Below are 9,068 nucleotides of genomic sequence, written 5' to 3'. Positions count from 1 at the left end.
ATTTGCTAGACGGCGGCTATGTTCTGATTACGGAGTATTTGGAGTAATTAACACAATTTTTTTTTTACTGTATTTTTTTGACACAATTTATTAGTTGTACAATTATGAAAATTCAATTTTGTTTAATTCGTATAGTAATAATATAATCATTTTATATATAAATATCACGTTCTTACGGAGTATGAATTTATGGTATATCTCCGATATTTTAACATATATAGTATAATAAGATAAAGAAAGTAAGCATTTAAAAGTAGACATATGTGGCTATGGGCAAATTAATAGTATTGTATTTTGCCTATACATAATTACATAGGTAAATAAATAAATCACTAACCTAATAAGTTATTTTTTTAATAAGAAAAAGGATCCTAACAAGTTGAAACCTCTCACAGGTCAATCTGATCCGAGTTAGCAGATTAGACTCTTTAGGAGTAGAGAAATGATAGGTAAATCTTCATCCCAAATATACTTACTGTTGATTTTCACAACCTTGGTTGTGTGCAATAACAAACCTTACCACTAAAATAAACCAAACAAGTGAATAGTTTTTAACTAATGATATAAAACTTCAACATATTATTAAGGCTCTCAAAAAAAAAAAAAAAAAAAAAAAAAGATAATTTATTGAATTAATTAAAAAGTTTAATTAAAGAAATTTGAGTCTATACAATTATTTCTCCAAAGTTTGAAATTGATCAACCACTCCTTCCTTTAATCAAGTAGATTTTGTGCTCTTCACCTTATAAATTACTAGTACAGTTAAAACTTAAAACCAACTTTAATCAACAAAAATCGCCATAAAATCATTACTACGTTTTTTTAAAAAACTCCATGAATCGGTAAAAATAAACTTTTAATCATTCCTTTTCGATAACTAGGGTGGGTAACTCGCACGTGACACATCATAGCTAGTCATGTTCGAAAGTTCTTTCGGTTTGGCATTTAGCGTTAATTAGGCAAAATATGTAACAAATATTTTAAGGGGTATAAAATGTTCACATGATATTTTTAAGAGTTAAAAAAATTAACATTAGTAAGGCCAGATATGTAATTAAACATTTTATGGACATAATCGTCTTAACATTATTCATAAAGTGTGGTCAACCTAATTTTAAAAGGGGTAAATGAATAAATAAAGGTCTGTTCTGATTGACTGAATTGAAGTGAAATGAACTGAATTGAAGTGAAATGAATTGAACTTATTGGAACTAAACTGAACTGAATATTTTATGAGAGAAGGAAATTAAGAACTGAACTGAATTGAAAATAATGTGAAGAGAACAAACCCTAAATATTTTTATAAGAATATAGTAGTTTCAACACTATTTATAAGAGTTTATTCATACTTTTAAAAAAAAGATAGGAATATAAAACGTTCAAACAATTTTTAAATCAAATTTTGTGGCTTACATTTTCTCGTTTAAAACCAAATAAAAATAAGGTTAAAAGAACAAGTATTCTGTCTCTAATTTCTTCAAAGATGAATTTCGACATTTGACCATCCAACACATGGACAACAAATCCGCAAACTAGCCCAAAGACCTAAACCCTCAAACCTAGTTAACTTGCCACTAAACCAAGCCACATCTGATTGATTGTCCTTTGTCCGAACTCATTAAGACAACAACCTGTTTACAAATCCCGTTGAAAAAGGTCTCTTCTTTCTTGAACCCAGAATTATTAATTTCGGAGGAGAGAGAAATTTAGCGACGGTATCAATGAGGAGCAGCATTAAAATTGGATTTCTTTGGGTTTTACCTTTTATTTTGCTGATAATTTCTGCAAATGTCGGATTTTCTGCTGCTCAACCTATGCATCACCAAGATCAGGTTTTTCCTTTTCTTTGTTTGAACCCCTTCTTTCTTCTGTAATTCAATTTCACAACTTTATATTTTTGTTATTATTTTTGGGAAATTAGTTCTTTTAGCTTATTGGGTGTTTTGATTTCTTGAGAAATTGATTCAATTTGCTTAAACAATGCATAATTGGGGGAACATGCTCTATACTTGAAATTGATCAAAGGTTATTTGAAGGAACTGTGTAATTTGGGGATACCCCAAAATTTTTAATTTTTTTTTTTCCAATAATTTCTTGAATTAGTGTGTTATTGATGCCAATATTTTCATTTTATCATCAGGGGTTGAACGAAAATGCTGAATCTAGGTAAAGATTTTATGATTTTCCAGATTTACAAGTTGCGAAAATTTATCATGAGTTAATTTCTGTCTAATTTTTATGGAAACAACTATAATATGATAGTTGTTTTTGGTAAAAGTTCATTCCTTCATTGCTTGGATGTTCAGAGATTTAAAAAAAGAACATGAGCACATCCATGAGGTACACTGCTCTAGGGAAAGAAGTAGGGCGGCATGGGAAATTGTCGAGAAGGTACCGTGTTGGAGTGCATCATTGTTATTTGATTTAATTTGCTCGCATAGCTAGAAGTTTTGAGTGATAATTTTCATAAACTTATATATGACAGTATTTGATGCACTTTGTGGAGCGGGAAAGATACGAAATTCCGAGGAGTTGTAGACTCCATCCAGACAATGATCTGTTTAGAGATCAGGAGCAGCATAAGATTAAAATGGATGTAAATGAATGGCAATGTGGCTATTGTAAGAAAAGCTTCTTGTCGGAAGAATTTCTTGACCGGCATTTTGACAGCAGACATTACAATCTTCTCAATTTTGTAAGCTGAACTATTTTCAGTCCCTCGCAATTTATGTTGATCCTTGTGCTGTGATGATTGAGAACTATATAGATCCCTCTTTGACTTGGAGTAGTTGTAGTTACTACCTTTAATTGGAAAGGGTGGCCCTTCAAGATATGGTTGAACTTTGAAAAAGTATTCATACTAGTTTACATATGTCCTGGTTTTGTGACTGGATATTTATGAGTACACATGGGTTGCTTAAATGGGAATGAGTCTAATTAGGGTAGTATCATGACAAGAAAACCTAGAATGGTTTTTAGCTACTTTTTGGCGAGGCACATTTCCTGCCAGACAGCCTAAAAAACGTGGTGGTTATGCTTACCTTATTCTTTGTAAATGACTTATACCTCATGTAAGCATCTCATAACTTGTTCCTTCTACAACCACTAATCAATTTTTGCAAGAGTAGGCCACACTGCCACAGTCCATCTTATATATTGAAAGATGAAGGTTTGCTTTAGGTTTACTGTATTGCTAGTCTTTAAAGCTTTAACTTATTTTATGAATTTTATTCTAATTAAGTAATCACTGTATGTTTTTTTTTGTTCTGTTTAATGTCAACTGTAAAGAGGGCTAATGCATTACATTCTACATTTTTACCGCAGACTGGAAGCAAGTGCTTGGCAGATTTATGTGGTGCATTGCATTGTGATCATGTTCTGAATACAAAATCACCTAAAGCAAAGTGCAATCATGCCGCAGCTGCAAGGAATCGCCACTTGTGTGAGGTTACTTTTTAGATGTTTGAGGTTCAGAATGTGTTTGGTTAGCAATCACCGAGGGAAGAGGGAGGGAAGGGGAAGAGGAGGGAAGATGTGGGCTTGCAGTTTTCCTCTGATTTCTCCATGTCGGAATGATTTGGTTTTTAACAAGAGGAAAGAAATTTGATCAATCCGATTGATATCCAACAAAATAATATGGACTCCTCACTCTCCCTCCCATCTTCCTCCTTCCAAATTCCTTCTTCCAAGCACATTGTTAATAATTTTTTATTGGCTTCCTTTATTTTAATTATTTGAGTGTTTCATGCAGAGTCTTGCTGATTCCTGCTTTCCTGTTACTCATGGACCATCTGCAAGCCGTCTTCATGGTACTTTCGTCATAAACGTCATAAATATATAAATTTTTTGTTCATTTTACTTCTTTTTTTTTTTTTTTTTTTTTTTTTTCTTTTCTCCGCTCTCCTTATAATTATTGAGAGGGGAGGGGCAAAGTAGGATTGTCGAAAGGGAGTATGTGGCTATGCATTGGCTGTTACACTAGCAATTATGTTGAGCCAAAGAGATTTAATTAACTCATCGTATTTTGTTTCATTGTCTGGGATTTTTTTACTCTTGAAATTTGTCATTTTTCCTGGCAGAGCTATTTTTGCAACAATTCTGCTATGCTCACACGTGCTCAGGAGGAAAAAAACCATTCTCGAGAGGAGGAAGGGTAAGATCTGTTCTTATGTTATTAGTTTATATCTCAAATAACTTACAAAATTCTCTCCTTGTAGAACTAGGAAGCCTAAGCTTCTGTATGCTTTCTTTATCTTGTTCCCTCTCGGCCCTGCCCCTCTGGTATTGCACAAGAAGCTTGTGAGCACGCTGATATGGTTTTAATGAGTTTTTAATCTGACATATTTCCTGGAAAATCTGAATTATGTAACTTATGAGGACTTGAGGTCATGGTTGCTGTCAAGTATAACCAATATATGGTTCACTTGGCTACAGATGAAATAAAAGACTTGTAAAAAATGTTTTATAGTACATAGTATTTGTTATAGAGTTTTGTTATAATAGATTATTAATTTCTCATTATTACTGAGAACTAATCTGTAATCTGACTGATTGATTTAATTTTCTAATATGATTTTCTGTTTTGCATCTGTACAGAAGGAAACAAGTCTACTGTACTTTGCCGCCTCAATACTGATTATAATGTTACTTCCTCTTTTCTATGTTTTGGTGTGTTTGCACCAGAGGTATTTGAGAAATTTATCCAAGCACATTTTTTCCTCTTCTGCAGTGCTTTTATACAGAACATTGATGATATTTTCCTGTATTTCAGTGAAATTCGAAAGGATACCCAGGAGCTTAAGCGAATTTCAAGACTTGGTCGCAAAGCAAAACCTATATGATCAGTAAAAATGTTAGAACCAGCCTAATCAGCTTTTATCTTTCACCCTTCTATCAGTTTGCATGTTCTAAGTTTTGTCGGTAAAACTCACATGTTCCATTTTGCTTTGCTGAATCTAGGATAATGGCGACAGCAATTTTGTTTCTTATACAACACACTGGTCCATGATTATGGATTTTGAAGCTGGTACATCACCATATTTGTTGCTTCTCTTCCTTAAGAAACTGAATCTGTTACAGGGTAGCTATTGATTAAAAGAGATTGATGGTCGCCTAAGAATTGCTTGAGGTGCACAGATAGCTCACTTTTTGAGGGACTCATTCAAGCGGATCAGCTTATTGCTCGGCATCATCTACAATCTATATCATCCAGCAAGTCCCTTCAAATATGTTGCTTCAAATGTATCATGGAACATAAAATACTTATACTCTGTAGCAATTATTTTTTTGTCTTTGGTTGCTTCTGAATCAATTCAAGGCAGCAGTGACCATTATGTTGTATTTTATTCTTGGATTAAACTGTAAATCGTCCATTTATCTCAACTATATGGTGCAGAAGTATATTCAAGCAAATAACATTAAGATTTGTATCACATATTTTTGCTGAATATAGACAAACAGTTGATGTATTGGGAACCACTTTTGAAAAGTTTCGTCATCATATTTTACTTCACTAAATCTTCTCAGATGACTCTAGTTGATTGACCTAGGCTCTTAAAACCCCAGAAAGAGCGTCAAGTGCCGATCCCAAGCCTGTACTTTAAGAGTACCTCACTTATAATTCTCAGAAGATTGTTTCTAAACCTGAAAGTCGTGTACAACTGTACAATAGAATTATCTATAATTAGTTATACGAGTGTGGAAGGGTAAAATGATACTTTCCTCTGGACTAAAACAGGGAGTGTCAAGGGATTACTTTCCTCTGGACTAAAACAGGGAGTGTCAAGGGAAGAATCGGAAATGTGTTTCTGTGATGAGTTTATAAGTCCTTCTGGGTGCACTGGGTGATTGGTACTCGCAAGGAAGCTCCATATCCCATCTTTTAGTCTATAGTTCCAGTGCAAACTGCACACGAAGACTGTTAGCAACCTCCTTGTAACTGTTTTAGCATACCATAAACAGTAAAGAGAGTATAAGGGCTTCAGGGTAAGTTGGTAACTGATAATGGTACAAAATTTTCAGATGCTCCTATTAATTTGAATTTTGAAGTCTTATTTAACATGTAAAAAGAAAAATAAAGAATGCACATTTCATTCATGGGGCAACAACCCCAAAAGCAATTGATATCAATTCATTGGAAAGAAGAAAACCCTCTGGATCACTTAGTCTGATGAATGAAACTCTTTCTTCTAACTTGTCTACATCAACAAACAAGGAGCTAACTTCAGATGCCGGTATAAGCTTCCTTTCTTCATCTAAGCAGAGGACATGTCCACTTTCTACATAAGGTATAAAGGCTTGGCAGAGAGAAAGGGCAAGTGAGGCACCAAAATCTTGTGTAAAGGACTTGGTATCTAAACCTCTCGAAGTTCTGAGAGATAGCATCACAATATCCGCAGCTCTATCTTTAGGATCCACATTACCATTCTCTTGATCACTTGCCAATCCATTTTCCAAGTTTGCCACATAAGTTGCATAGTCTCTCATCCTCCTTGGTCTTGAAAATCGCAAACCATTGAGGTAACTCGCAGATCCAAGACCAAATCCGTAAAATGACGTGTTCTTCCAATAAGTGAGATTGTGCTGACACTTGAACCCACTCTTTGAATAACTGCTAATTTCGTAATGTTCATATCCCGCGCTTGTAAGTGTTTCTGAAGCCATTTTGTAAAACTCTGCAGATTGAGATTCAGATGGCAATGGTAACTCTCCTGGTGTATACCTGTCATAACCATTTTCAGCCTCATTCATCACATTAGACATTTCATTTCACTAAAAGGCATACAAGGTAGCTAGACAAGTGTTAAAAGGAGTAAAAACACTTACAATACTCCAAATTTAGTATCTTTCTCAACTTGCAAATCATACACTGATACATGGGTAGGCTTTGCATCAATTGTGAGCTGCAAACTCTCACTCCACATGTCTGTGGTTTGGTGAGGGAGGGAAGAAATCAAGTCCATACTCCAATTTCCAACTCGACATGACTCTACAATCTCGATTGCCTCGTAAACCTCCTCAAGACCATGAGCTCTCCCACAAGCCTTGAGCAACTCCTCTTGAAATGCCTGCACACCAAGAGACACTCTATTCACACCCAACCCCAAGAAGTCCCTTAGCTTATCAGCATTGAAAGTACCAGGATCCATTTCCATGCTTATCTCAGCATTCAAACACACCCCAAATTTTGATTTCAGTGTATCAAGCACCAAAGCAACAAGCCTTGGTGGGACCAAAGAAGGGGTACCCCCACCAAAAAACACAGTTTCAAGAGGTGGGTATTGATCAAAATCTAATCTTGTAGCCTTAATTTCCCTGCATATCAGCCCTATGTAATCTACGATTCGAGGGTCATCGTCGTGGGATTGGTTCATGGATGATCCTAGAGCGACAATGGGGAAATCACAGTAATGGCAACGTTTCCTACAGAAAGGAAGGTGGATGTAAGCTGAGGTTGGAGGGAGTTGATACAGAGGAGTTGGATTCGTTTGGGAATTTTGTCGAACAGTTGATGTGCATTGAGTGTGAACATTTCTTACTGTTAAGGAGAAATTGGGACCTTTGAACTTCAATTGAAGGGTGGATATAAATGGCGAAAGAGCTGTCCTAAGCATCATGGTTTGACTATTTTTGTTCAATGCAGACAATTTTTGGAGGAAGAAGCAATGGTCTCAACTGTCAAGGTAGTTATTTTGGAAGGTGATGTAATGATACAAATTAACGGTCCGTTCGTGAGATAAAGCCCCAATTTCTATATTTTTAGTTACAATGTTAGATGTTAGTGAAAAAAAAAAGGTTAGAATGTTAGATGGTATCGTTTCGTCAAGGTATTGACCTAGGGACAAAAAATTGATGGTTTGTTACAATTAGTCTAAAAAGATATACGAGTAACATATTGTTATATGAAAATTCTAAGGTGATCAAAGTAACTTTGATCACCATAAGCCATCCACGTGTTTTTTTGTTTTTGTTTTTTATTTCTAAAACCACCCTCATAGAGCATTTTAGTTTTCTTTTTTCTTTTTTATTTTTTGTTCCTAAAAACATCATGAGGAAAGGAGAAAGAAAATGGGAAAGGAGAGGTATTTTTTTTACAAGGGAGGTGAGTTGTTGACTTGTCCCCTTACCATTGTTTTTGCTCTTATGAGTTATGAATTTATGATCATCAATATTGGGGAGGAAATATATCCTTTTAGCCGTCCTATTTTATTGTTAAAAAGATTTCATGTTGAGTATGCCAAGCATGAGCACTTGTAAGGATATGTACCTTTCTCATTTTCCCTCTCGTTTCCTCCATTTATTTTTAAAATTTAATGACCGATTGCTTAATATTGCCATTATGAATATTTATGAACTTAAAATATGCTATCAAATTAAATCTTGACACATGTTAAAAAAAGTTACCGTTAGATTCCTCCAAATGTGCTTTCTTCAGCCTTTTTTTAAAAAAAATTTAAATCCAACCAAAATGTTAGAAAATTTACAAAAGCTGACACTTTTTTTTTTACCAAGAGGATTAGGTACTTTCCTTTTCTTAACAAGATCCTTTTAGGATCTTTAACATCCACAAGGTCCTTTTACCAATGGAAAAGGAGGGCTAAAAGATGGTGAATCATCCTCTCCCATGGAAAAAAAGGGCTAAAAGGAGACTCATTTTATAGAGAATAAAATATTATGATCGTTGGTATTTTTTTTAAGAAAAAATTATTTATCGTTTAAAAGCTATAGTCGTTATAAAGTTTACAACCACGTATAACCACTCATATCTTGACAAGTGGCATATTAATGTTGTTACTTTTGCTCTTCAATGGCTCAACGCTGCTTTCCTTCTGCCTTTTTTTTCCCCTAAAATTGTGTCAGCAATGGCACAAGGACCTAGGAAACAAATCCTTTCCATCGAAAGAAAAAGCTTAAATCCTTATGGTATGATCCTTTTAGGATACTAAGGATCCTTTACCATAAGAACACCAGCATTCAAGAGTAAGCAACAATTCTTTCCCAATTTCTCTCTCCTTTCCTCCATTTGACACATCACAGTCTCTTTCTTCCACATCACTTTCCACTATCTC

The 9,068-nt window shown here is 34.6% G+C and overlaps 2 protein-coding genes across 2 annotated transcripts; one reads left to right on the top strand and one right to left on the bottom strand.

Moving 5' to 3' along the window:
- The first annotated feature begins 1,642 nt into the window (after positions 1–1,642).
- LOC145571879 (uncharacterized) lies at positions 1,643–5,478 on the top strand. Its single transcript, XM_081630910.1, has 10 exons — positions 1,643–1,832; positions 2,141–2,166; positions 2,307–2,391; positions 2,486–2,695; positions 3,325–3,447; positions 3,752–3,809; positions 4,080–4,153; positions 4,597–4,685; positions 4,772–4,852; positions 4,960–5,478. Exons 1-9 carry the CDS (start codon positions 1,722–1,724, stop codon positions 4,839–4,841), a joined length of 846 nt encoding a protein of 281 aa, XP_081487036.1. The 5' UTR covers positions 1,643–1,721; the 3' UTR covers positions 4,842–4,852; positions 4,960–5,478.
- Positions 5,479–5,989: 511 nt separating this feature from the next.
- On the bottom strand, positions 5,990–7,740 carry LOC145571878 (uncharacterized). The gene is made up of 2 exons (XM_081630909.1): positions 6,826–7,740; positions 5,990–6,721 (listed from the first exon to the last, which is right to left on the bottom strand). The coding sequence occupies exons 1-2, from the start codon at positions 7,614–7,616 to the stop codon at positions 6,094–6,096; spliced, it is 1,419 nt and encodes a 472-aa protein (XP_081487035.1). The 5' UTR covers positions 7,617–7,740; the 3' UTR covers positions 5,990–6,093.
- Between the last annotated feature and the right edge of the window lie 1,328 nt (positions 7,741–9,068).

Source organism: Chenopodium album, chromosome 12 (assembly GCF_948465745.1).
Source record: "Chenopodium album chromosome 12, dcCheAlbu1.1, whole genome shotgun sequence".
Lineage (NCBI taxonomy): Eukaryota > Viridiplantae > Streptophyta > Magnoliopsida > Caryophyllales > Amaranthaceae > Chenopodium > Chenopodium album.
Note: the sequence above shows the minus strand (reverse complement) of the source record. Positions and strands in the feature narration are given on the sequence as shown.